Source organism: Meriones unguiculatus, chromosome 7 (assembly GCF_030254825.1).
Source record: "Meriones unguiculatus strain TT.TT164.6M chromosome 7, Bangor_MerUng_6.1, whole genome shotgun sequence".
NCBI lineage: Eukaryota > Metazoa > Chordata > Mammalia > Rodentia > Muridae > Meriones > Meriones unguiculatus.
This window is the reverse complement of record NC_083355.1, coordinates 119,158,207-119,186,196: the sequence shown is the minus strand read 5'-3', so window position 1 is coordinate 119,186,196 and position 27,990 is coordinate 119,158,207. Positions and strand designations below refer to the sequence as shown.

Here is a 27,990-nt window from a genome sequence, read left to right as displayed (position 1 = left end):
AAACATATGATGTCAGAGTATTTAAATTAGTTTAAACAAACTACATTTGCAAGGCCAAATTTGAATTTTTATTGTATTTATTTATTTTTGATTTTTCAAGACAGGGTTTCTCTGTGTAGCTCTGGCTGTCCTGGAACTAACTCTGTCTGCCAGGCTGGCCTCAAGCACAGAGATCTGCCTGCCTTTGATTTGAGGTGTGCGCCTTCACTGCCTGGCTTTTATTTTGTGTCACTGTCTCAGTTGTTAGGCTGGCTTTGAACTCTTACGCCTTGGTTTCCCAGATTATAAATGCGCTCACAGGCCTGTGTCCATTTGCATCTTTAGCTCCGGACAGCTTTGCCTTGGAAGGCTGTGCCCAGGGAGGCTGCTGGTGTAGTTGTTTTGTGGCTGTGTGAAGACAGGAAGGGGTGGTAGCTCCTTCAGGAGGCAGGATGGAGATGTGCTCTGGCGCCTGAGAGCCAGAGAGTTGCTGCCTGCTTCTGCCTCTGCAATTTTCTTCTGCCTTGCCTGCTGTTTTGAGGTTGATTCGTGTTCCCTCCCTGTCTTTTAAGCACTAGTTACAATATCTTTTTCACATTCTAAGGAGATTTTTGTTCATCCTTTAGAAAACCTGTAAGTTATTGCACCTGCGGCATTGGTAGTAAATACCCATGAGACAGAAGGAAAGAAGTTGTTGCTGGTGTAGAGCGAGTGGTGGCAGTGTGGAGTGTTGATTATATGCACACCCAGAGTCTTTTATAAATGCCCAGTGAATACTTGTTCTTGGAGGATTCTGCATGTAAAAGGAGTGGAGGCCTTTTGTTCACTTGTGCCTCGGTAAAATTAATATTGAGATAAGAGAAGGAAAGTGAACCTGGGAAAGGGGATTTGATAGGCAGCAGATGGCCTCACTGTGTGCAGTTAGGGTTTCATCCGCCTCAGTCTGTGGTCAGATACAGTGATGCTTCAGCCTTCACAGTACATGCTCACTGCAGTTGTCTCTGTTGAAGTGTGTTGCCTGTGAGGTGCCAGACAGCAGTGGGCTGTCTGTTCATTTGTGTTGTCTGGAGTACCCTGGCATCATTGGAGGAGCTGGGATTCAGCAGTAGGTAAGACAGAAATCCTTCCCTCTTGGAATGTATTTGTATCCAGGTTAGAGTACAAACTGGCTGAGCATGTGAACAGGGGCTGTATAGAAAGGGTTAAATTCCAAGTAGAAAATTAACGACAGAAAAGGCCTCTCAGCATGCGTGTGACCCCAAGGAGATGAGAAGCGACCAAGTTAAAATGGGAAATTTCCTTTGGAGGTACCAGACCTAGGTATACCGTGGACTTCACAGAGCCAAGCTGACCAGTGGGATCAAAGGGAGGGTGGTAATGATGGTCAGACCTCCTGTTGGACGTTAGCTAGCATATGAGTTTCTAAACATCACGGCTCTCAAGCAGACGGGTGACAAAGCCCACAAAGTCATCGAGAAGATGAAATAAGAGTACAGCAGTCATAAGCTTTGTCAGTTTTGGGCTGGTGAGGTGGCTCATGTGGTAAAGGTAGTTTCTGCCAAGACTGACAACCCACTATGTGGGTCTCTAGAACCCACATAGCAGAAGGAGAAAACTGACCCCTGCAAGTTGTCCTCTGACCCCTACACACGGTACACGAGGATGCGCACTCGTGCACGTGTTCACACACAGACCCAAAATATATAAACAAAGAAGAGAAAAGGAGCCCTAGCGACGTCACTGTGAGATGACTCGGTGGGTCATTAATTACTTGGTGCCCAAGACTGGCAGTCTGGGTTCAGTTCACGGACCGACTCCATAAAGTTGTCCTCTGACTTGCACACACATGCTTGTCCTCCCACTGTGTGCACATGCTTGCACACGCTCACAGCAGAAACACAGTAGCAATGATAGCAGAGTTTTGCCCATGACTGGTGAAGGGACACATGACCGTGGTCATCCCTTTCTTCAGGCTGCCTGAGGAGGCAGCTCTGAGGCAGTGGCTGTGAGTAGCTGAGGTGAAGTGGGAGGACACGTTTGATCCCAAGCATGGATGATCCGGGCCTGTGATGGTTCGGCAGCTAGTGGCCATGGGCAGTGCGTATCGGGTTGGCAGATGTAGTTTTACTCAGCTGGCACTTCCCATAGTAACACTCTGACTATAAAATTCTCACCACCTACTGTTTCTTCACTTTATCAACAGTTGTGCCAAGTGAAAACTGCAGGGCGGGCAGCTCTGCTGCAGGGTGGGCAGCTCTGCCACAGAAGTCTCAGAATTCATTCTTGGAAGGCTACACCTAGCTTTGGGTTCATTTTCTACGTGGAGTTAGGAGGGCCACTTTAAAGAGGCCGAGGTTCCTGAGAATAGTGTCCTAGCAGCATGCCATGTCAGGAAGGCCCTGCAGTCATTTCCAGCATGCTGCTGAGCTTCTGATTCCATGCACTTGGTGTGAGGAGCTGGTAGATGACAGGAAGTTGCTGACCTGCCTATGCTACACCACAGTCAAAGGATTCCCCTTTACTCAAGCTGCAGGGTCAGTGTGGACAAAGGTTTTGGGTACAGGCTGCAGGCACTGATCACACCTCCAGTTTTGGGTTTGGGGGTCAGTGCTTTCCCAGCATAAAGCCTGTAGTTAAGGCCTTAGCATAATCTGGACACAGTGGCACTTATCTGTAATCCCAAGACTGAGGAGTGGAGGCAGGAAGATCAGAAGTTCAAGGTCATGCTCAGCTACACACCGAGTTGAGGGAAACCATGAGTGTGTGGGAACTTGTCTCACCAACACTCCAGTTTTGATATTTGGTTAGCTTCGGATGGACCGTGCTCTCTTCTTCATTGAGTTGGAGTTTATGTGAGGATTCCGAAATGTTTTAAATGCTAAAGTACAAAATGTTTCTTCTCTCCAGGTCGGAAAGTATCCTGTTTGCATGCCTCTCGAGTTCAGAGGCAGATTGTGGTGTCTGTTCATGACTTACCTGAAAAGGCGTTTGCCCCGTCTCTGGATACCAGGCACCTCCTCTGTGTGTGGGATATTTGGCAGCCTTCAGGGCCCCAGAAGGTTCTGATATGTGAGTCAAAGGTACACTCAGGAGAAGTCTGTGCATGCTTCTAGATGGGTAGTACCTGACACTGAGTACACCAAAGAGAGGGTGCAGAGACAACAGACAGAATGAGGGCAGAACTCATCCTGTTTCTAGTGCCCTTGGCTCTACATAGTTAACAAAACACATTTATTCTGACTCCAGAAATTCATACTTTAACAGATCATTTCAGACTGAAAAACCCAGGATGATTTGGCAGGAGGCTCTCAGTCACCTGAAAACTAGCAAATGAACATAGTTATAGGCTTAATAAAAACATGGTCAAGATGGGCACAAGGCTAGGATATCTGGATCATGCTATTTGGCCCTGACACTTCAAGATGTCTTAATATTCTTGTGATTTTTCTTTTCTTCCTTCCTTCCTTCCTTCCTTCCTTCCTTCCTTCCTTCCTTCCTTCCTTCCTCCCTTCCTCCCTCCCTCCCTCCCTCCCTCCCTCCCTCCCTTCCTCCCTCCCTCCCTTCCTCCTTCCTTCTTTCTTTTCCTGACAGGAAGCATGTAACCCAGACTGGCCCTGAGTTCTCTGTGCAGCTGAAGATGACCTTGAGCTTCTGACCTCCTGCCTTTACCTCTTGAGTACAGGGATTATAAAAGTCCCCCTCCATGCCTTATGCAATTTCTTAAAATTGCTAGCACTGAATGCCTTTGTCACTTACTCTGATTCTGCCTTCTGCATGACTCTGGTCCTGTTACTAAGAGGGTCACTGGCTATCTTCCCTTTCATTTTTGATCGAGAAGTACAATGTCTTTATGTCCATTTATCTACTCAAACCATCAATTTCTTCTAAATATGTGAGGAACACCTTTTTCAGGTACCACTTTTAGAATCTTGAAAATGAGTAAATCCGTAGTGAAGGCCGTAAGTAAACGGACTTAGCACTTTTGAGGTATAAACAGTTGTACTGAATGGAAAGGATCATTCCACACATTTTATGTGCCCAGGTGTGTACTGGATGCCTCATTGTGACCCTGTTCCCACACAGTGCATTTCTTGTTCTGCTGTCCATGTGAAAAGGCCCACCGATTGCTGGTTGATTTTATTCATTTGCACAGGTCTGTGCTGGCCACAGCCTGTGGGATCCTTCATCTGTGCCAGATACCATACTTTTTGTGAATGTGGCTATCATGATTTTTAGCCAGTTAACTTTCTGTGCTTTACTTTTCAGGTCACATGTTGCTGCTTTAGCCCTTTAAAAGCGTTTTTGCTGTTTGCGGGCACAGCGCATGGCTCTGTGGTTGTATGGGACTTACGAGAAGACTCCAGGATACATCATTATGTGAGGCTGAGCGATTGTCTCTGGGCCTTTAGGACCCCAACATTTTCCACTGGTTAGTGCTGTCTCTCTGCCCTTGAGAAACGCCTCACAGCTTTGAGCACTGAAGCTTTAACTTTATGTGCTTTTATTCATTCAGATTATCCGCAGGATGAGATTTGGCTCTGGACAAAAGAGGCATTTCATAAACAGAGAAACCCAAAATCCAGTCAAGTGATAATCCTCATTGAGTGGCCAACCGTGTTTGGGGTATTCTTTCATGTTAAATGTGTGGATTCTAAAAAAAAATCCCTAACAAAATTTTCGCTTGAGTCTGGTTTTGAAGAGCAAACTTTGGACCTGTGCCGGGGGGGCACAGTTGTGCTGCACTCCCAGCCCCAAGTCGGGATTCTTAAGTGGGCACAGGAGTACGTGTGCACTGTTGTGCCCGGCTGGTGAGCGCCTGACGCTATAAGAAAGAGTTACCTCATGCCATCTATGCCATGCCACCAGAGCAAAAGAGGGAAGGTGACTCGGGGAGGAAAGTGAGGTTGTGCAAATGTGAGTCGGAGTTCAGATGCCCAGCACCCCGCCCTTTTCAGTTGGCTGTACTGTGCACATCTGTGGTCAGATTGGGTCATCAGATGGGCTCACTGGCTAGCTAGTCTTACCAGCTGACAAGCGTTTCCTAACCTGTGTTTTGTGACCACTTTGGGGGGTCTACTGACCTTTTCACAGAAGTTGCCTGTCAGATGTCCTGAATATCAGATATTTACATTATGAATTATAACAGCAGCAAAATTCTAGTTATGAAGTAGCAATGAAAGTAGTTTTATGGTTCATAGCATGAGGAAGTGTATTAAAGGGTTGAAGCATTAGAAAGGTTGAGAACCACTGTTCTAGACACAATGAGAGACCCTGTCTCAAAAAAAAAATGATCAAGGAAGACACTGATGTCACCCTCTGGCCACAAGTACATATCCACATGTGTACCTACTCAGACATGTACAAACACGGGAACACAGACATACACAGACATAAGAGTGACAGTTTCCCCCCTTTAGCATGTCCTCTAAGTGCTGTACATACATGGGCTCATTTGATTCTCACACTAGCCCTCCACCCCTGTTTCTTGGGCAGGTGGAGGGTTTGTCTGAGCCACACTGTTCGCACAGGCAGGCCCTGCACTCTGAGCCTCCGAGCCATTAGGCCAACAGCTGGGCTCTGACAGCAGTACCTGTGTTGACTGGCCTCTTCCTGTAGGAGCTGAGGTCCTATTGGCTGAAAGATCAGGTGCAGCCCTTCTCGTCCCTGTTCCCTGGTCTTGTCCCTTTCCTGTTCAAGCTCAAGAGCATACACCACCACTTTGCACTTGGTGTTCTCTCTTTCCCACAGGCCACCAGTCTGTTTTCTGTCACTGTTCTGTGGCCAGTCGGCTTTGTCCAGATGCCGGAGGACCAGACTGGACACGTCACTTGGGGCTCCTCGCTGCTGAGAGCTGCAGTGTGTGTTACCTCAGTGCCTCACTCCTCAGCACTGACGCTGGCAGGAGTTGTTGACCAGCTGTTTTAGGAGGCATTTAGTTTTCAAACTGTGGTTTTAACTTGCATGCAGAATACCTAATGATCCTAAGCTTATCTTCATGTGCTTATTTATTAAGTAAATGTTCTTGTTAGTTATGCCTGTTCAAATCTGCTAATTTTCTGTTGGATTGTTTTCTTAAGTTTGTTTATTAGTTTGCTTTTGGGGAGAAGGTCTTATTATGGAGTCCTGGCTGTCTTAAGCTCACAACAATCCTTTTACCTCAGCCTCTCAAGTGCTGAGATTTCAGGCATGCCTGGCCGGGTTCATTTTATTTTATTGTCATTGTGCTAGGGATTGGACCCAGGGCTTTGCAGATGCTGGGCTTGCGTGGTTTAGACTAAGCCACATCTCCAGCCTATTAGGTTTTGAAGCTTCATATATTCTGGGTATATTTTACAGTATTTTATCATTTTCTATATTCTTTTTGTAAAATCCTTCAAAGAGAAATTTTTAAGTTTGATAGGATTTGACTTATCAATATTTTCTTTTATGATTGTGCTTTCTATGTCCTGATGAACAGTTTTTACTCAACTAAACGCCACAGAGGTTGAGTTGTTCCCCATATTTTCCTGGACATTTGTAATTTTAGGTTTTACATTTTGGTCTGGTCTGCATAATGAAGTGGTATTAGTCCATAGGTTTGTTTTTTGTATATGAATGTCCCACTGAAATTCTCATTCTTGATCACCGTTTTCACTGCACTTAAAGCGTTTGCTGCACACGTGTCTCTCAACAGTTTCATTATGGTGTGTCAAGCATGGACCCTCTTTTGTCCATCCTTCTTGCTCCTGGCCATTACTTAACTTTTCACTCTACCTGGACTTTATACCTTTTCCAGAATGTCCTATATTTAGAATAAAGTGGAATAAGCCCTTTCAGATTGGGTAAGGGTAAATATCTAAGTTTCTATCATGTTTCTTAGTGTGTTAACAGCTAAATAATTTTTTCTTTTATATACTTAAAGGTAATATGTATACAACCAAATGTTATGGATAAACTTATCAATTTACTTACTGAAGTAATAATTTTATAACTATTTGTATATGGGTTTTTAAAAAATGTTTAATTTTTTATTTATTACAATTTATTCACTTGTATCCCAGCTGTAGCCCCTCCCTGTCTGCTCCCAATCCCTCCCTCCCTCCCTCATCTCCTCCCATGCCCCTTCCTCAGTCCACTGATAGGGGAGGTCCTCCTCCCCTTCCATCTGGCCCTAGTCTATCAGGTCTCATCAGGACTGTCTGCATTGTCTTTCTCGTATACAGGTTATTGTGGGTTATTACTATTTATTATTGGTTTATCTTTTATTTAAGCAATGGTTATTCCTTAAACCAGCTGTATACCCAAATCACTGCACAGAGACTGGGATTTATTTCACTAACCTAGAGCACAGTGCTGCGCAGTAGCTGCTCCATCCTGAACTCCCAAGACCACAGTTTCCTCCCATTCAGGATTCACCCATTATACTTGCTTTTAGTCACATCTTAGGTCTGGTTCATCTCTCCTCATGGTTCCAGGTTTTCTCCTGCTGACCTCTGCCTTCTTCCTCCTGCTTCCTCTCTCTCTTCTCCGGACCAGGATGTCCCACTCAATTCTCTCCATTGCTCAGCACTGGGGCAGGTTGTTTAATTGACAAATACAGAGAACAAATAGTGGCGTGTTTATACAAACTTGAGACAGGTGATGCTTAGAATAAACATCACAATGCAATGTCTGGATTGAAACCAGATAGTGGGGTAGAGAAATCAGCATTTGAATGAACAAGGGTAAATTGTATACATTCCAAAGAACATTATACCAACAACAGGTTTAAAAAAAAATTTTTTTTAAATTTTTTTTTTTTTAACCTTACATCCCTATCGCAACCCCATCTTCCTCTCCTTTCGGTCCTGTCCTTTCATCCTCTTCCTCCTTTTCCCCCCTCCCTTTCTTCTTAGAAACAACAACCCAACCCTGCACATCAAGGACTAAGTGCATCCTCTTTTCCTGAAGCCCAAAAGCAGCCCAGCTAGGAGGAAGTGGTCCGAAAGCAGGCAACAGAGTCCATGTCAGAGACAGTCCCTGCTCCACTCACTAGGGAACCCTCAAGCAGCCCATCAGTTACATATGTGTAGGGGGCCTAGGTCCAGTTAATGCATATGGTGATTCAGTCTCTGTGAGCTCCCATGGTCCTAGGTTAGTTGACTCTGTTGGTCTTCTTGTGGAATTCTTGTCCCCTCTGGGTCCCTTGTCCTTCCCCAAATTCTTCCACAAGACTCTCTGAGCTCCACCCAATATTTGGCTGTGGGTCTTTGCATCTGTTTTGATCTGCTTCTGGGTGGAGCATCTCAGAGGACAGTTATGGTAGTCTCCTGTCTGCAAGCATAGCAGAGTATTCTTAATAGTGACAGGGGTGAGCTTGAGCTCTCTCTCAGGGGGGTGGGTCTCAAGCTGGGCCAGTCATTTTTTTGGCCATTCCCTCAATCAAGTTCCATCTTTATCCCTGCATACCTTGTTGGCAGGGTAGATTTTGAGTCAGAGGTTTTGTGGGTGGGTTGGTGTGCCCCTCCCTCCACTGGAAGTCTGCCTGACCACTTCAGTCTCCTTATCCCCTGCAGCTAGGATTCTCAGCTACAGCCACCCCCATATCCTCCCAGGAGCCTACCCTGGGTAGCACGGGGTCTCCAGCCAGTCCCAGAGATGCCCTTCCCATCAGTTTTCCTTCTCTCTCCCAGCTCTCTCCCATCCCAACTCTCCTACATCTGAGCCCCACCTTGGATCCCCTTCTAACTCCCGTTCCCACCAAGTTTTCTTCTTCATGCACTTCAGATGTTTATTTTATTTCCCCTTCTGAGGGAGACTCAAGCATCCTCCCTAGGGCCCTTGTTATCTAGCTTCTTTAGGTCTGCGAATATTAGTATGATTATACTGTATTATATGGCTAATGTTTGCTTATAAAGGATTATATACCATTAGTGTCTTTCTGGTTCTGGGTTACCTCACTCATGATGATATTTTATAGTTCCACTCATTTGCCTGCAAATTTCATGATTTCTTTGTTTTTAGTAGCCGAGTATAGTTTTGGCTTCTTTGTAAAAAATGAAGTGTCCATAGATGTGTGGGCTTATTTATTTTTTTCGGTTCCATTGATCAACATGTCTCTTTTTTGCAGTACTACAGTAGTTTTATTACTCTTGCTTTGTATTGCAACTTGAAATCAGGGGTAGTGATACCTCTAGAAGTCCTTTTATTGTACAGAATTGTTTTAGTTATCCTGGGCCTTTTTTTTTCCATATGAAGTTGAGGATTGCTCTTTCCAGATCTGTAAAAAATTGTATTGGAATTTTGATGGGAATTGCATTGAATCTATAAATTGCTTTTGGTAAGATGTCCATTTTTACTATGTCAATACTACTGATCCATGAGCATAGGAGATCTTTCCACCTTTTGATATATTCTTCAATTCCTTTTTTTTAGGACTTGAAGTTCTTGTCATACATGTCTTTCTCTTGCTTGGTTAGAGTTACACAAAGATATTTTATATTGTATATTGTTTTGGCTATTGTGAAGGGTGTTGTTTTCCTAATTTCTTTCTGAGCCCCTTTATCATTTGCATACAGGAGGGCTACTGAATTTTTGGAGTTAATTTTTGTATCCAACTATTTTGCTGAAGGTGTTTACCAGCTGTAGGAGCTCTCTCGTAGAATTTTTGAGGTTACTTACATATATTTTTGTGTCATCTGTAAATAGAAGTACTTTGACTTTTTTCCTTTCTAATTTTTATCCCCTTGATCTTCTTTAGTTGTCTTACTGCTCTAGGTAGAACTCCAAGTACTATGTTGAGTAGATACAGAAAGAGAGGACAGTCTTAATTTGTCCCTGATTTTAGTGGAATTGCTTTAAAATTTTCTCCATTTGATTAGATGTTGGCTATCAGATTGCTGTATATAGCCTTTATTATGTTTAGGTATGGGTCTTGTATCCCTGATCTCTCCAAGACTTTTATCATGAAGCTGTGTTGGATTTTGTCAAAAGCTTGTTCAGCATCTAATGAGATGATGTTGTCCTTTTTTTTTTTTCCAGTTTGTTTATAAGGGTCAATTACATTGATAGATTTTTGTATGTTGGAGCCTACTTGATCATGGTGGATGATGTTTTTGATGAGTTCTTGGTTGTGATTTGCAAGTATTTTGCTGAGTAATTTTGCATCAATGTTCATGAGGGCTATTGGTCTGAAATTCTCTTTCTTGTTTGAATCTTTCTGTGTTTTAGGTATCATGGTGACTGTGGCTTCATCGAATGAGTTTTGCCATGTTTCTTCTGTTTCCATTTTGTGGAATAGTTCAAAGAGTATTGATGTTAGCTCTTCTTTGAAAGTCTGGTAGCATTATGGGCTAAAACCTGGCTCTGGGCTCTTTTTTGGTTGGGAGACTTTTAGTTACTGCTTCTATTTCCTTAGGGGTTCTAGAACTATTTAGATAGTTATCCTGATCTTGATTTAACTTTGGTAAGTAGAATATATCAAGAAAATCATACATTTCATTTATATTTTACAGTTTTGTGGAGTACAGGATTTTGAAGTAAGATCTAATGATGCTTTGGATTTTCTTTGTGTCTGTTGTTTTGTCCCTGTTTTCATTTCTGATTTTGTTGATTTGGATAGTGTCTCTCTTCCTTTTAGTTAGTTTGGCTAAGGGTTTGTCTCAAAGATCCAGCTTTTAGTTTCATTGATTTGTGTGTGTGTGTGTGTGTGTGTGTGTGTTGTTCTCTTTGTTTCTAAGGTATTGATTTCAGACCTGAGTTTGATTATTTCCAGCCATCTACTCCTCTGATAGGTTTGCTTCTTTTTGTTCTAGAGCTCTCATATGTGCTGTTAAGTTGCTAGTATGAGATCTCTCCAGTTTCTTTATGAAGGCACTTAGTGCTATGAACTTTTCTCATAGCGCTGATTTCATTGTGTCCCATAAGTTTGGATATGTTGTGCTTTCATTTTCATTGAATTCTAGAAAGTATTTAATGTCCTTATTTCCTCCCTGACCCAGCTGTCATTGAGTAGAGAGTTGTTCAGTTTCCATGTGCTAATAGGCTTTCTGTTGTTCCTGTTTGTTGTTGAGGTCCAGCTTTAGTCCATGGTGGTCTGATTGGATGTAAGAGATTATTTCAGTCTTCTTGTTTCTGTTGAGGCTTGCTTTGTGACCCAGTATATGGTCATTTTTGGAGATGGTTCCATGTGGTACTAAGAAGGTATATTCTTTTGTGTTTGGGTGAAAAGTTCTGTAAATATCTGTTATGTCCATTTGATTCATAGCATCAGTTAATTTAATTATTTCTCTGTTTAGTTTCTGTCTTGTTGACCTGTCCACTGGTGAGAGTGGGGTGTTGAAGCCTCCCACTATTAACATGTGGGGTTCAGTGTGAGATTTAAGCTTTAGTAATGTTTCTTTTACAAATGTGGATGCCCTTACATTGGGGCATAGACGTTCAGGATTGACACATCATCTTGGTGGATTCTCCTTCATGAGCATGAAGTTTCCTTCCCCATCTCTTTTGATTACTTTTGTTTGAAAGTCAATTTTATTAGATATTAGATGGCAAATCCTGCTTGTTTCTTGGGTCCATTTGCTTGGGAAACCTTTCTCCAGCCATTTACTCTGAGGTAATGTCTATCTTTGTTGCTAAGGTGTGGTTTTTGTATGCAGCAGAATGATGGATCCTGTTTTCATATCCATTCTGTTAGCCTGTATCATTTTATTGAGGAATTGAGTCCATTGTTTTTGAGCGATATTAATGACCAATGATTGTTGATTCCTGTACTTTTGATGGTGGTGTTGGTAGTATGTATGTGTGATTCCCATCTTTTGGTTTTGCATGTCTGAAATTATTTATTTTCTATGTTTTCTTGGATATGGTTACCTTCCTTGTGTTGGAGTTTTTATTCTAGTATCCTCTGTAGGGCTGGGTTAGTGGAAAGATAATGTTTAAATTTGGTTTTGTCTTGGAATATCTTGTTTTCTCCATCCATGGTAATTGAAAGTTTTGCTGAATACAGTAGTCTGGGCTGGCATCCATGGTCTCTTAGGGTCTGCATAATATCTGCCCAGGTGCTTCTGGCTTTTAATGTTTCTGTTGAGAAGTCTGGTGTGATTCTAATAGGTCTGCTTATGTGACCTGGCCCTTATCCCTTGCAGCTTTTAGTATTCTTTCATTGTTCTGTATATTTAGTATTTTGATTATTATGTGTTGGGAAGATTTTCTTTTTTTGGTCCAATCTATTTGATGTTCTGTAAGCTTCTTGTACATTTGTAGGCATCTCTTTAGGTTATTTTAGGTCATTTTGTTTTATGATTTCGTTGAAGATATTTTCTGGGTCTATGAGCTGGGAATCTTCTCTTTCTTCTATCCCTATTATTCTTAGTTTTGGTCTTTTCATAGTGTCCCAAATTTCCTGGATGTTTTGGGTCAGGAACTTTATAGATTTAGCATTTTCTTTGACCAGTGTATCAATGTCTTAATCATATCTTCTGTGCTATGTCTTGTGTTCTGTTGATGATGCTTTTGTCTGTAATTCCTGTTTTCCATCTCCAGGACTGTCTCTGTTTGGGTTTTCTTTATTGCTTCCATTTCCATTTTCAGGTCTTGAACAGTTTTATTCATTTCTTTCTCCTGTTTGTTTGTATTTTCCTGTTTCATTAAGGGGTTTATTAATTTTCTTCACCTGTTTGGTTATATTTTTCTGTGTTTCTTTGAGGGGTCTATTCATTTCCTCTTTAAAGGCCTTTATCATCTTCAAAAGATTAGATTTAAGGTCATTTTCTTTCTCTCCAGGGCTTGCTGTATTAGGATAGCTGAGTTCTGGTGTTGCCTTATTGGCCTAGGCTTTGTTCAGAGTGTTTTTACGCTGACCTTTAACCATCTGGTTGTCTCTGCTGTTGCCAGGCCTGGTGGTCCCTGCTGGCTGTTGACCTCTGGGATTGCAGCCAGATCTGGGGCCTGATAAATGTCACTTGGAGGGCCCAGGGCAGACTTCAGCACTGCTGGGTTTGCCTGGAGGAACTCAGTGAGCAGCAGATTCAGGGAGGAGTATTACCTGGTAGTCCCTGATGGCTGCCAGTCTGTCTGATTTCAGACAGAGCTGGGGCCTGGGAAATGGCATGTGGGAAATGACACTAGGCAGACCTCAGCACTGCTGGGTTTGCGTGGAGGAACCTGCCAAGCCTGTGTGCAGGCTTTGGTGTGGACTTGTTTTCACCTCCTCTGGGTAAATACCAAATACAATGGCTAATAGTGATTTTTAACTGGCTCTACAGTTACTTATGAGATAATCCTTGGGGGATTATGTAGGTTAGGTTATCCTGTGGGCATGTCTGTGAGAGATTATCTCCTCATTGGTTGAGATGGGAAGACTTCACTGTGGGTGGCACAATTCCATTGGCTGGGGTCTCAGGTTGCATATATGAGAGAAAGCAAACAGTTTGAACCTTGCTCTCTCTTTCTCTACTTCCTGACAGCAGACAAAATGTGACAGCCATCACAGTCCCTGCTGCCAGGGCTTCCCTGGTGGGAGGGACTCGGTCATGGAGATGTATGCCCAAGTTCCTAAGTTACTTTTGTTAGATACTTTGTCATAGCAACACGTAAAACCACCACCGAGTGAACTAAAGAGCTTGATTCTTAGATTGCTCAGCAAAAAACTGGCAGCTGTTTTTGAAAGTAGCTATGCCATCTGCATCCTCACAGGCGGTCAGTAAGTCCTGCTGCTACTTACGTCCCCCCAGCACTCAGCATGACCGTTGCTGTAGGTTGGAGTAGTCCTTATGGTGTGACTTTCCATGCTCATCCGCCATCTGTGAGTCTTCTTTGGGAAACACCTGTTCAAGTCTTTGGCCCACTTCGAAGCTGCTTGTTTTCTGGTAGTTGAGTTTTATATATTTTGATAAAAGACTTTTATGAGGTAAGAGTTTTGTGAGTATTTCTTCTCTTCCGTATTTCTTTTTATTCTTTTAACTAACGAAAGCTTTGAAGCATTTTTAAGCAATCACTTTTAACATCACAGTTATGTTTCTTCTCTCTGTACCATATTTATATCTGTACTTTACACATAAAAAGAGCAAGCTACCTTTTGTGTCTTTACTAACCCGTTTTTGCCCTTTTGGGGAGATGTTGTTGCTATGGAGAATGTTTGCAATGATAGGTACCATATGGATTTTGATGCTATTATAAAAGGTATCTTTTTTCCAACAGAGAAAAGAACATACAAAATTTGTTATATGACTTGGGCTCTTAAGTTTTCTTTACTGACACTATAATAAAATACCCTGAGAAATTCACCTTAAAGAGGAAAGTAGTTACTTGGCTCACAGTCCAGGTTATAGTCCATCAAAGCAGGGAAGCTGCAGTGGCAGGAAATGGTCACGCTGTGTCCGCAGTCCGAAGAAAGCAATAGATGCACACGTGCCTCAGCCCAGCTTAAGCTCTCCTTTTCTTAAATCTGGGTTCAGCCCAGGGAACGTGCCCATTCACTGCCAGTTGATGTAATGAAGACAGTCCCCCATGGGGACACCCACAGGCCAGCCTGACCTAGATCATCCTCAGTGAGACTCAGGTGGTTCTAGATTGTGTTAAACTGACAATTAACACTAACCATCCCACAACCCAAAAGATACCTTTTAAAATATGGCATTTTTCCAACTGCTAATACATATGAATCCAGCGTTTTTTAAAGTTCTGCATTTTTAAACCATACACAATATTGGCAGGAGGTGGGTCTGGCCTCCCCTTCCTTCAAATGCTTCTTTTATATAAAGTGATAAAGCATGCTATAACTGAGGCATGTTCTCTTTGTACTTGAGGCCATCTCTGGGCACTGTGTAGATGGCATGTGCTCAGTGGTGAGGGAATAATGACAAGAAAAGTCCACTCATGTTCAGTACAGGACAGCTGTTCCTCCAAGTATTTCCATTTGTGGTTGTTGAATCCATAGATGAGTACAAAGGATGCAACTAAGGCAAGTCCGTGCGCTGTGAAAACACTCCCCTTTCCCTTTGCCCCCTGAACATCATGGACAGCACTTCAGAGTGTGGCAGTGTGGAGCTGCCGGTTAGGAGGGCTGGCACTTAACGTGTGGCTCCTTTGCATCCTGTGTGCACCTCCCATTGGGAGCTCTGTAACATCTCTTCATTGTGTTCTCATTAGCTTTTTCCTAACCTCAATCAAACTTTGTTTTTCTTTCAATTTCCATGTGAATTTTCTTTCAATTTCAGGTGGGTTTTGTTTGTTGTTTAAGTATATTTCTGAAAGCAGTTTGCAGAGATTTCGTTCTCTTGGACTGTCTTTTGCTTTGTGCTTTTCTCAGCCATGGGGAGGGGCAGAGGGGGAAGAGTCACGCCTGAGAGTACTTTGATTTCTTTAGTTTCATCCTGCTGTAGCTATCTGTCTATGGAGTTTGAACCTCCGATTCCCAGATGCTTCTCCTGTGGTGGATCTGTGCCTGTTGAAGACTGCTTAGTCTCGTGTCCGCCGGCACCGCTGTGTTCCGTCTGTGCGCTGCACCTTCCAGCCTGTTTGGAGGACTCTGTCCTAAGAATCATGTCTTCTTTTTCTGGAGCGCCTGCTTGGGTTTCTCATCTTCACAGTGCTCTTGATCATGTAGCATGTTGACCACCCTTCTAGCCCTGTACATCTATTTCCTCAGTGATGAAGCAGCTTTTTAATGGCACAAGATTGGTGTTCATTTCTTGTTTTTCCTCTTACAAGTCTTTGTAGTCTCTATTTGCTAGAGATGCTGAAAATTCTGGTCCTGGCTCTTGATGTGTGGCCTGTATTAGTTTTGTGACTTTAGGAGAGATGTATGTGGAGAGATTCAGGTCTTTAGACCTGGAATCACCTCATATTTTTCCACATAAATGCTGATTTCATTGCTAAGATGTGACTTACAGTGGGTGCTCTGGGCTTTCACCCTCTAGATGGAATCCTAACATCAGTGAACCACCGAAGTCCTCTTCAAGCCATTGAGCCAGTTGCCACATCTGTCTACAAGAAACAGAGTTTTGTGCTTTCACCCATTTCTACTCAAGAAGGTACAGGATCCCTCACACCCATAAAATCCTTCAAGCAATGGTTATGTAAAGCTTTATCCTTATTAAAGCTACTTCCTTTCATTTTGTTTCTGCTTTCATTAGAAATGGCGGGTTTGTCATTTCACATCGCTTCCCTGGATGAGAGTGGGGTTCTCAACATGTGGGTGAGTAGGAAGTGTGGGGCCATACATACAGCTGAGTGAAACCACCAGGGAGGAGAATGGCACATGGCCTGGGGAATGCACTGGGGACAGAGCAGAACAAGACAGTAAGACCATCTGTTCTGTGAAGGCCTTTGACCTTTGGGAATGTGTAGGAAAATCGTAACAAGACATTGACACTAGAGGACATCTAGGACTTTTACAGGGATGCAGATGAGGTCACTGAGCAGAGCAAACACTAAGATAAAATGATGAATAAGTTTAAGTTATTAGTTCTAAAGCAAATGACTAGTCTTTTCATGAAGGTGTTATATTTTTAGGATCTAATATAGCATGTTATTTTGTTATAGCTATGCTTTGCTATGCTTTGTAACTAGGTTGTTTCTAGTTACAAAATGTATCAGTATTAATTTTTTTAATATTCTGTTTTTAGGTGGTTGTTGAGTTACCAAAAGCAGATATCTCAGGTTCAATGAGTGATTTAGGTAACTATTGAAGTAAAAATTAATATTAATTATTGTTTGCTAAAATGAACAGAGACTAAGAAACCAATACCTGCTTTGAAAAAATAAGTAATTAACAACCTGAAAAATGGACATCAGAGTTGTGTGCTGTATACCTCATCAACTGTTGGGTGGGCCTCTCATTAGCTAGAGCTCTAATTACATGTTTCTCTCTGTGGCTGCTCTAAGTTCTCTTCATCGCTGGCATTCATTCTGCCCTGTTGACATACCTTAAGGCAACTGTCTTCTTTGTTGCTTTTTTGTTTGTTTGTTTGTTTTTGGGTTTTTTGTTTGTTTGTTTGTTTGTTTGTTTTCAGTATATTTCAGGTTTCTGGGTCTTAAGTTCTTCATTTGGGGCTTTTTCTGTAGTTATGGATTTACCCAGTGCACATGAGTATGCCAAGTGTGGCTCTCCTCAGACTACTTGGTGTGGGTGATGGCACAGTATACTAGAGTGTCCCCTGTAGAGCAGGAGAGCTATGAAACACGCTAAAGTCTCCTGTGGTTTTCTGTTTTCAGTGCTACTTGTTATAACTTTCAGTTTAAAGAGGCCTCAGACAGTTTAGTCCAATTGAATTTTGTGGTCTAGTTTTTATGCATTTTAAACTGAGCTTTTTTTACCCTGAATTCCAGCTGATAATTCTTTAATGACAAAGTCCCCTCTCATCTTATTTGTTGTCAAGGGTCTATCCCCAGATAGAACTGGAAAAAAAAAATAAGGAAAAAAATCTGAGATTGACACTGGCTTGGCTCCGGGTCCTCAGTCAGAAGGCTCTTCACCAAGCAAGAGCTGATTGCTCTTGTTGAGGAGCCATTCGAATCAGTTCCTTTGTGGCTGTGTTTGAGACCAGCAGCAGGCCTGATCTGCTCACCTCCATGACAGCAACACTGTAAGGTGGTCCTGAGAGACGGGCCAGGCAGTCACGTGTAGCTGCCCTTTCTAGCAGTGAGCGGAAGAAACTCCTGAGTGCTTTTAATTCAACTGCCTTCAAGGTTCTGGATAACACCCAGCCTAGAATTTGGTTTTCAACACACACAAATTCATCCCTCTGCAGTAATATACAAAAAGAAGAGACTCGCATTAGGACAGACATTTAGTAGAGACAGTATGCAGCTGAAGCATCCAAATCTGAGAACAAGGAAGGAATGGAAAATAAAGCCAGGCCTGGGAACTGTAGTGCAGGAGCGAAAAATAGAGAAGCTGAGGAAGCGAAGCTGAGACTGGAGACCTTTGGGACGCTAGTCAGCCAGTCAGCAAAACCTGGAGGGTTTCCAGTGATGGCTTTGAATGACAGGTGCCTTGGGTATTTACAGCACAGGGTTTGGCATTTTGAACTCAGTGCACGTGATGCACTATTCTCACCAGTCTGAAATGTGTGAGCAGCTGGACTGTGGCCCCATGAATTTCTGATTATGACCTGCAAAATTTTGACTCTCCTCTTTAGCCAAGGCACAGGTACCTCAACAGTTAGAGGGAGCCCTGCCTGTTGGTTATATTTTAGCATTCCTTCTAGTAGTAGATGCTTTAACAAGAAAAAAATGAACCTAGACAACGGTGGGTAGCCTGTGGTTAGCTTACGTTAAGGTGTGTGTGTTTCCGGTTTGTCTGGCCTAGGACTGATACCTGGAGGGAGGATCAAATTGGTGCACAGTGCTGTGATCCAGTTGGGCATCAGGTGAGACCCCCTCTGGGGATGAAGCCACGTCCCTCACCCCAGAAAGACTTTGCTTCCTATGAAATGCATGTTCTGATTTTGCATTGAGGACACAGGGTCTTACAGTCAGTTTTTGCTATATGAACTATTAGTAACAAATGTAACAATGTAACAAATACAGTTTTGGATATAGAGCTGATATGTATTCATAAAATGTTTTTAGCTTATAAGCTCATACTACCTGTTTTTCTTTTTTTAAACATTTTTTATTATTATCATTTATTACAATTTATTCCATTTGTATCCTGGCTGTGGCCCCTTCCCTTAACTCTTCCCAATTCCACCCTTCCTCCCTCTTCTACCCTTATGCCCCTCCCCTAGTCCACTGATAGGAGAGGTCTGCCTCCCCTTCTCTTTGACCCTAGCCTATCAGGTCTCATCAAGGCTGGCTGCATCATCTTCCTCTGTGGCCTGGCAAGGCTACACCACCCAAGGGGAGGTGACCAGAGAAAGCCCCTGCGCTCCTTACCTAACTGTTTTTCATCCAGTTTTTTTGGTGTGTTTTGGTTTGATTTGGTTTGGTTTTTCAAGACAGGGTATCTCTGTGTAGCCCTGGCTGTCCTGGACTTGCTTTGTAGACCAGACTGACTTCCAACTCCACTTGTCTGTGCCTCCCAAGTCCTGGGATTAAAGGCATGTGCCATTACACCTGGCTTCACCCAATTTTAATTTAGACTTAATTTAGTTTAACTTGATCAAATCAAGTTTCAGGAACTGGAAACACTGAAGTAAATTTTATTCATAAATTTACATTCCTAGATAAGCATAGTATATACTAGGAATCCTTGAATTAAGTAGATAAAAGCAGGAGGATCAAGAGTTCCAGGCTAGCCTTAACTCCATACAGAGTTTGAGACCAATTTGGGCTGTATGAGAACCTGTTTCAAATAAATAAGCAAATAGAAATACCAACCAACAAACAAAACTATATTTGTGTTTTTACTCATAGAACTTAATATGAAGCTGCAATTCTTAATGAATGCTTCTGTATTAATAGTATTTATATATTCCATATTGGTTTCCAAAGTCATATATTCCTTCATTTACTCAAGGCTGACTGTTACCATGTGAATTACCCTTGAAAAATCTTTGAACCTGTGTCCTTTTAATCACACAGAATACAGTGACTACAGATATGCTTACAGATTTCAAATCACTTGACTGAAATAGAATTATGACAGTGAATCAAAGTCATCAGAGCCAAACATATGTTATAGAGCCAGACATACATGCTGTTTTGTGAACAGTGCACCTCAATACAAAAACAGGATCAACCGGTACACTGACCCGTGCTGCACACATCTGCAGAGCATCTGTAAGGCCCTCCCTGCCCTAGTCTTCCTCACTTCCCTCCATGCATTGTATGTCGTTCCTCCAGGACTCAACCGTGTACTCTTCAAAGTGAAATAGCTAATGTATTTCATGCCATGTTTCCCTTCAAAACTCATAGCTGTGTTTTTGCAAGATCTCTTGGACAGGATGAGTGAAGGCAGACTGGATTATGAGAGCTCTGAATCAGTTGTCTGCCTCCCTTGACTAGGCTGGAGTGGCAGCCCGGACTGAGTGATGTGTTGTAAGCATGAGCAGATGCATATGGAAGCTTGAAGGTGGGATGGGCTGTGTCCAGCGAAATGGAGCTTTTTGAGGGTGTATGTGTGGTGGTTTGATAAGAATAGCCTCACAGTTGCTTATACTTGAATGCTTAGTTACAAGGGCGTGTCAGGGTAGCAGCCTGTATGAAAAACCACATGGGTGTGCAGAAGTAGATGTGAATTGAAGAGTAGACTTGGAAATTTGGAGGTCAGCCAGATGATTAGGCCTTTACTGTAAGCCTGTGGCTCAACCCCTGTACAGTCGTAGGTGCTCTGGGATTGCCCAAGGTGGAGACCTAAAACTGAGACCCCTGCACTATTCCAGAATCTACTGCCCCTTTAGTGTGGGGGAGATGTAGAAAGCTTTACCCCTAGTTGATGGAAAATGGGTACTTGGAAGAGCTTGAAACCTCAAGATAGAGGTGGGCTGGGGACCTTGAAGTTGGGATGTGAAGATCAGAGTCACAGGGCCCTTGAGGCACAAATACAGCTGCCTTCTGGGAAGCTGGGGCTTATCAGATTTCCATAGCCATCTGCAGAAGATCACTGTGCAGGAGCTGGAAGCATGGGCCAACAGAAGTAGGATTAACCAGCACTGGGGGGTTCTCTGTCACTGTGGACCTCATCAGCCTTCTACTGACTTGCTTTGTCTCTCAGCACCAGACTGTGAGCAAGCGTACAGTCTGAAAACACTTTCAGAATTTCCAAAACTTCAACCAGTGAGTGGGTAGATAGTAGAGTCAACATTCTTGACAAAAGGATCAGTAAACAGTTGGAGCTGCAGAAATGATCGAGCATGCAATACCAGAAAAAGATATAGGAAGCCGAATAGCTGAAGTTGCAAGGCAGTGTGAACTGACTGGCTCCTCATCGGATGGTGTATGGCAGTGCTAAGTGAGTGTGGCTGTTGTCATCCACGGTGAAAAGCCACATGTTCTCCTCCGCTGTTTGTTTTTCAGTCTTTCCCATAAAGATAGTGAATTGTGGGGGTGCACACAAACCCTGAGTGTCAAATTCCTGCCTTCGGACCCTAATCACTTTGTTGTTGGCACCAACATGGTTAGTAGTGTTTTACATTTCACCCTTCCCACCTAGAGTTATCTGATAACTATCTTTCTGTCAGATTAATTCACTGTCCGCTTTTGTTATAATGCCTCGTTTTGTGAGTATCGTTTTGTCCACTTGTTTATCTAATACTTTCTTTGGCCGTTCTTGGTGTTCTTGTAATAATTAGGGATTTATAAGCCACAGTACCAGACAAGACTGGAGAGTATCTCCCAAGATGTTCAAACCTCAGCAACGTGGTTTCAGACCAATAAAAGTTAATGTGATTGATTTTTCACCATTTGAAGAAACAGTATTCTTGGTAAGAAAGTCACTTTCGGTGATATTATTTGCAATCCAGTAGAAAATTTAGAAAGTTTTGGTCTCTTAGTAGTCTACAAATTAACCATTGGGCTTCAGTGATCTAAAAATAAAACATGAAATATTATTAACAGAAAACTAAATCAAATTGACTCAGAAATTTAACTCTCTTAAGAAATACTTTGTTCATTTGCAGGGTGCTTAGAATTTAATGGGAGGATACCTGTGGTCAGTCAGCTCTATGGAAACTAATCCAGTCCCACAAACTAGTCATCAGTCCCTTCTGAGGGCCACAAGCCCCTGACCTAGTTACCTTCCACCGGACTCCATCCCTTAAATGTCACACTGCCTCTCAACATTGTTCTTTTGAGGACTGACTGTCTATCACATGCATTAGTGGGGAGAAACTTCACTCAGACCATAGCAGTGGCTTACCATCCGACTGGCTAAGTGTGCAGCTCTAAGATACAGAGCTCTTGATGCCTCACATAGAGAAGCCAGTTTTCAGCACTCATGATTCCCTTTGTGTCTGAGTCAGAAGTTGTACACCAAGATGTTGTGTTCAGAGACCTTTTGCTTAGTTCTTACGCCTCTTTCTTGTATGACTTTGCTGTTTATATGAAATTAGGCTTTAAAATATGTCTTGGTTTGTATTTTACTTTAGAATTTGATTTGACATTTTAGTTGATATATTATTGTTTTGGAATTTTATACAAGTATATTGTATATCTTTTTTTGAGTATGGAAAGGATTAAAGATTAAGGAAGAATTAATCTTCTCTGTATAGGCTAGTAATTGGTCTTTCACTAAATTACTGAAGTTTTGTTTTTTTGAGAATTTCAGTTCAAAGGGAACACAAAACCATGCTGTTAGAACAAATAAAACTGTATAACGAGGTGAAGAGGACATGCTCAGTCCTGATGCAGCTTGATGAGCTGGGGTTGATGGGAGAGGGGGAGGAGGAGAGAGGGAGGATGGGGCTGGGAGGGATGGAGCTACAACAAGGATGTAAAATGAATAAAAAGAGGTGACCTTCTACTTGTGAAGCCAGCCCCTGCACCCCGTGCTGGAGTCCGTGGCACTCAGCTCTTAGACACTCATTTGCGTGATGGCTCGTGTCAGTTTCCAGGGAGAGTGCCCACCAATCTGCATTTAATGATATGTCTTTATGTTCAGAAAACAAGAGCAGGCTAAAATGTTTTTTTTTTGTACAGACAAAGAAAGCTAGTACTCTGAAATTTTTTCCTGGGTGTTGAGATTTAATTTAAAAAGAAAGAAAAACATAGGGTTTCCACACCCCATTGCAGGCTGGCTGTTCAGATGGAAGCATCAGGCTACACCAGCTGAGGTCTGAGAAGCCTGTCCTGCAATGGGACAGCAGCACCAGTGGCCACTCTGTTACTGACCTGCACTGGTCTCCGACGAGGCCTGCTGTGTTCTTGGTCCAGGATGATGCATCCAATATCTATGTCTGGGACCTTCTCGAGAATGACCTGGGCCCTGTGGCCCAGCAGCCCATCTTTCCAGACAGGTGAGTTCAGGACCCGTCACTCTGTCATCTCTGCTCTTTTAAGTTTAAATTTAACAGTACTTTTATAGATTATATAGTAAAAAATGCTTTTTAAGGGTAGCTTACTTTTTAAGGTAACCAAATAGAAAGATACAGAGAGCTCTCGTGTGTCCTCTGACCCCTCACTGCCAGCATCTCCGTCCAGGAGTACTCTGTTACAGTTGTACCATACTGACACGTAACGCCATGTCTGTCCTATTCCATTTTATGCCGGCCTGGTTCTCAGTGTTCACTTTAGCAGAGCTGTGAGGATCACTTTAAAAGGCAGCTGTCTCGTGTCTAGCCTCAGATAGCGCAGTGGGTAGAGAGCAGTGCAGCAGTCCCTATGGCTGTCATTCTGGAGGAGCTTCTGGGAGAGATTACAGGTCCACCCGCGTCTGAGTGATCTACAGCTTCTTCCTCCAGGGTTCTTAGATGACAGGCCATGTGAGATGTAAGTCATGGAATCGGACTTGTCAGACCCTGTAGCTCTGCACCCAAGGCACCAAGCACCCTCTCCACCCGTAGGTGAACGAAACCTGCTTCAGTCCTGTTATGTCCCAAAGGCTTTGTTTCCTGGCTATCCTCTATCCCCACTGGCCCTTACACTCTTCCTGCCTCCTCTTCCATAGGTTTTCCTGAGCCCTGAGGGGAGGGATCTGATAGAGACATCCCAGTTAGGAGAGTGTTCCAAGGTCTCTCACTCTCTGTACATTGTCCAACTATGGGTCTCTGTATTTCTTCCCATCTATTACAGGAGGAAGCTTCTCTGACGATAGCTGAGCAAGACACTGGTCTGTGGGTGTAGCAGAATGTCATTAGAGTTTTTGTTTTTTTCTTGCAATGTTCCCTTAGCAGATTGGTGGTAGCTGATATTTCCCTAGGTCCCTAGCCTGTCCAGTTTGAGGTTCTTGGCCACCTAGACAGTGTGAGGGCCAGGTTCCATTTCATAGAGTGAGTCTGAATTCTACTCAGAGTGGTTGGTCACTCCTGTGACGTTTGTGCACCATCGCACCAGTGTATCTTGGAGATGATCACCATTATCGAGTGCAAGGCTTGTGGCTGTGTCGTGTGCAGAGTTCCTTCCAGTGCCCTGAACACCACGTCCTGGGGCTGGAGTCTCGACGTGGGCACCAGCCTGACATCCGCACATTCAGTGAGGTGTGCAGATGTCGTCTGCAGCAGTCGGGTCTCACCATCCGCGTGTGGACACAAAAGCCTGACCAGATGTAACCCGATCATGGCACCGGACGCTTCCTCTGGTGTGAGGAGGTGTCTGGTTGGGGCTCTGTCTCCCTCTTTCCTTGGTGACTGCAGTTTATATTTCCTTTATATATGTATGTATTTAAAGAAGTTTCTGCTGTATTAGTGAGGGCATGTAGATTCCTCAAGTTGACCTTAGTTTTAGCTTTCCCTCCCCATGTCCCCTGCCTTACCCCTTTCTTCTCTCCTTTGTTGATCAGACAACTTAGGAAGAAGTTACATTGTTTTCCTAAAAGTAAAGAGGAGTATAAAAGTGACCAAAAGCAGATTAACAGTTTGATAGAATGTAAGGTATATGCATATGTATATGTATGTGTATGTGTATATATTGATATGATCTGAAAAAATTAAGAATCCCATTTATTTAGTTCTAATGGTAAGCAAATTGGCATTATTCTAACTAAATATCCACCAAGAGAACTGACTATGGTGGCATATGTGTAATCCTATTTGAGAATCTGGGGCAGGGGAATTATATATTTGAAGCCAGCCTGGGTTTATAGGGACTTCCTGACCAGTTTGGGCTACATAGCCAGACCTTGTCTTAAAAGGAAACAAAAAAATATGTCACTATCTGAGCATGGTGGCTCATGCCCATCATCCCAAGACACAGGAAAGTGAGGCTGGAGGCCCACTAAACTCAGGGATTAGAGCCTTTGCAGCATGTGGGCCCTGGAAAGAAAGCAGTCAGCAGCCTGCCAGTCACTCCACCCTGAGGTTCACACATAAACTCTTCACATCTAGAGAGTCTGCCGAAAGCCTCGGGGCCGGAGCAGAAGGGTGGGCACTTGGTGCTGGTCTGGGCGGATCTGAGTGGGGACAAGGCTGCCTTCCGATTGTATTTCCCGCTCCGTGGTGGAGGGGCCACGGGTGGGGCTGGAGCCTGGTGCTGGGCATGGCAGGGACAGTGCCATGGAGAAGGTGCACAGGTGTCAGGACCCAGCTCTCACTAGAGCACATGGTGGGGTGGACACTGCGCACAGGGTGCTGCTGTGGAAGGCCTGCATCTCAGAGCCGGCCTCAGCTGGTTTTGTAGGCTTTGACATTTATTCAGCTGTGTTGAGTTTGTGCTCTGAGACCCTGGGAAACCCCCACACGAGGGCTCACCCCACTGCCTGTGGTTGCCTGCTGAGGCAGTGCGATGGCCCCACTGCTGGAGGGAGGAAGGTCAGGCGGGGACGTCGCCCTGCTGTGGAGTGGTGGAGACATCTGCACCTATGCATTCTTTGAGCTGCCAATCAACAGATCCTTGAGTTGCAGACATTTGTTTCCAACAGACTTTCATATAATTTTTTGTTCTAGTATTTTGTTTTCATAGTTTTTAGTTGTTCTTCTATTTCACATCTCCCTTGAATATAGACATTTTGAAAGATTGAGGTAACAAAGTCACATACTTGTGGGCTGACTTTCCAGTTCCTGTTCTCTCTCACCTGTAGTCTTGTGGCCATGACTATCATGGGGGAACCCGAGAAGACCAGCGGCAGCTTTGTGGCTCTGGTCCTGGCCAGGTCCTCTGGCACTGTCGACATCCAGTACCTGAAGAAGTGGTGGACCACCCCAGTGGCAGATGAGCACAGCCAGCTGCGTCTGCTTCTTCAGAAATGAAGATTTAGTGTCGGGAGAAGGTTGGGTACCTAAGACTCGATTATAGGATGGATTACTATCCCTGTGTTCATGTGCATTTCTGTACATAGAATATGTATATTTTGTACATAATTTGTTTTAGAAGAAGAGTACTTTGGTATTCCCAGGAAATAAATCACTATTTTTAATGGAAACAGTGAACATTTTAGTATATACTAAACTTCAAAGGAAATACCAAGGAAGCCCAGAAAGCTTGTCCAAGAGTATTTCTAGTTATTTTTGGAAGAATTTAAAAACACTGTCACATTTGTTACTGGATTTTAAACAGTCCACTATGAAAAAGTACTTTAATGGACTATTTTCTTAGCCATGCATCAAATGATGTACATATATCTAAAGTAAGTAAAATTGCTCACTTTGGAGATGACCTCCTCCAGCCTTCTGTTTTCCAAGTTTTCTTGAACACGAGCTTTTGGTGTGATTTGAATGGCACTCATAGAATTGCGTCAGACACATTTTCCACATGTTTTAGTATAAAAACCATCTTCATATAGGAATAATATCAAGTAAATAAATTTTCTTGAATATGGAGTAATAGGGGATGCATTAATTCATTTGTGCTGTTGTAACAATTTATAAATATTAGAAATTGGTTTCTCACAGTTGGGAGGCTAGAAGTCCAAAGTTCTGCTTAGGCTATTGTCAGCCTCGAAGGTGGCACCATGCAGCCACATACTCACATGGCAAGGGCATGACAGACAGAAGGGTGCTAGTGTACCCCTTTCCCTCTCCAGCAGCAGCACAGTCCTCCAAAAGCACCCTTTGCTGATACTGTTGCCTTTCTGTTCCAGTCCCAGTTTGTGGGTCAGAAGAGCACACATGTCAAGCCACACAGGGTGATCTCATGGGAAAGCTTCTGTGTCTTGCCAGTAGATCTGTAGGGAATGCAGGCAGCATGTTTAAAGCTCTTTCTGCACATTCTGAGCCAGAACTGGAGGGTCTTAGGCCTGGAAGGTAGCTGAAAAAGTCTGCCGCCTACATCTGATCCCAGGGGGATATATTGTTACTTCCAAGTCACTGTACTTTTGCTCTGACTTGCTCTTTCAGCTTCTGTGTAGCTACCCCCAGCAGCCCATCCATCTTTGCTGTCTTTTTCACAGGGTTGACGCAAAGCTACTTTGTTTATCACAAAAAGGACAGAATAGTTCAGAGGCCTGTCAATCTGTAGAAGCTTGGCTGTGAAGACGAGCTGGCTCAGGCCTGTCTCAGTGTGAACACGTACACGTGACACTCCAGAACATGTGCAAGCGTACATGCAGGCTTGCGCAGGCACACAGCAGGCACATGCAGCACACATGCTGCCTCAGGCAAGTACTGCTGGGGTTGCCTGGTCTCTCTCCACAAGATGGCAGTGGGTCTTTATCCCTGTCACACTGGCCACCGAATCACAAGAAGCAGTGGGCAGCTGCAGAGACAGAGGAACATAGTAGTAGCCTCCACGGCTTGGCAGAGGGAGGGCTCTGAAAATGGGTTGATAGAGGGCATGTTTATGTAATTGGCACAGTGCCTCTGAGTAAGTGGATGTTTAGCCAACCCATGTTAAACAAAGGTCTGGAATCTCCTCTCTGCAGCTTCATAAAACTCATGACTTGATTGCAGATGAGGGAGTGGGGGAAGACACTAGGCTCAGTAATTGGTCTGGAAGGTTTAAGGTGGATACTGTTGATAGGTTTCTTAAGTTAGAATCAGTATTCCTCTCTTTGGATCTTCTTGTGTCTCAGTCTCTCTGAGTCGTAGATAGTCACAGTGGTTGACAGTGACCTCCATCCTTTGCCTGACTCTGCTGGTTCTAGATGGCTTCCTGGTTGTGTTGTGCTTTTGAATTGTGTAACCCAAGTGTAGCATTATTTTCAGTGTGCCATTGTGTGGATGGCTGACTCGTCCCCCAAATATTGGCAACACCTTCCCATAATTAGAAGGAAACAGAAGTGTGATTACACAAGTGATTGCAGCCTCTCACTAAAAAGAAAACAGAAACAACATCCCATAACAGCTTAGGAAAACCAGTAGAAGATGGACTCTGCCTCCCGTTTTAGCTTCCCCTGGCCAACGTCTGTATAGCTCAGTGAGGTGGCGTGAGCCTGCTCTTGGTTATGCTCCTGTCTATCTGCTGTCGATTAGATCCTCATAGGCAGTGACACTCCCAATTAAGCTTTTGCCAGAAAGAATCTTGGGGACAAGAAGGCTGGAAAAACCATGCTGGTGGTACCAACTGCACCAACTGCAG

At 43.4% G+C, this 27,990-nt stretch overlaps 1 protein-coding gene across 3 annotated transcripts in view; it reads left to right on the top strand.

Annotated features, from left to right (window-relative positions):
- Nucleotides 1–25,897, top strand: part of Dync2i1 (dynein 2 intermediate chain 1) — a 57,762-nt gene extending 31,865 nt beyond the window's left edge. The window contains exons 13-22 of one of the 3 annotated variants that reach the window (XM_021653065.2): nucleotides 2,887–3,059; nucleotides 4,246–4,408; nucleotides 15,858–15,971; nucleotides 16,074–16,135; nucleotides 16,566–16,617; nucleotides 18,251–18,311; nucleotides 20,902–21,001; nucleotides 21,177–21,308; nucleotides 22,615–22,838; nucleotides 25,556–25,897. In XM_021653065.2, coding sequence (XP_021508740.1) covers nucleotides 2,887–3,059; nucleotides 4,246–4,408; nucleotides 15,858–15,971; nucleotides 16,074–16,135; nucleotides 16,566–16,617; nucleotides 18,251–18,311; nucleotides 20,902–21,001; nucleotides 21,177–21,308; nucleotides 22,615–22,838; nucleotides 25,556–25,724 — 1,250 coding nt within the window. In that variant the 3' untranslated portion in view covers nucleotides 25,725–25,897. The other 2 variants (XM_060388284.1, XM_060388283.1) reach the window with 2 other exon arrangements.
- Nucleotides 25,898–27,990: the final 2,093 nt, after the last annotated feature.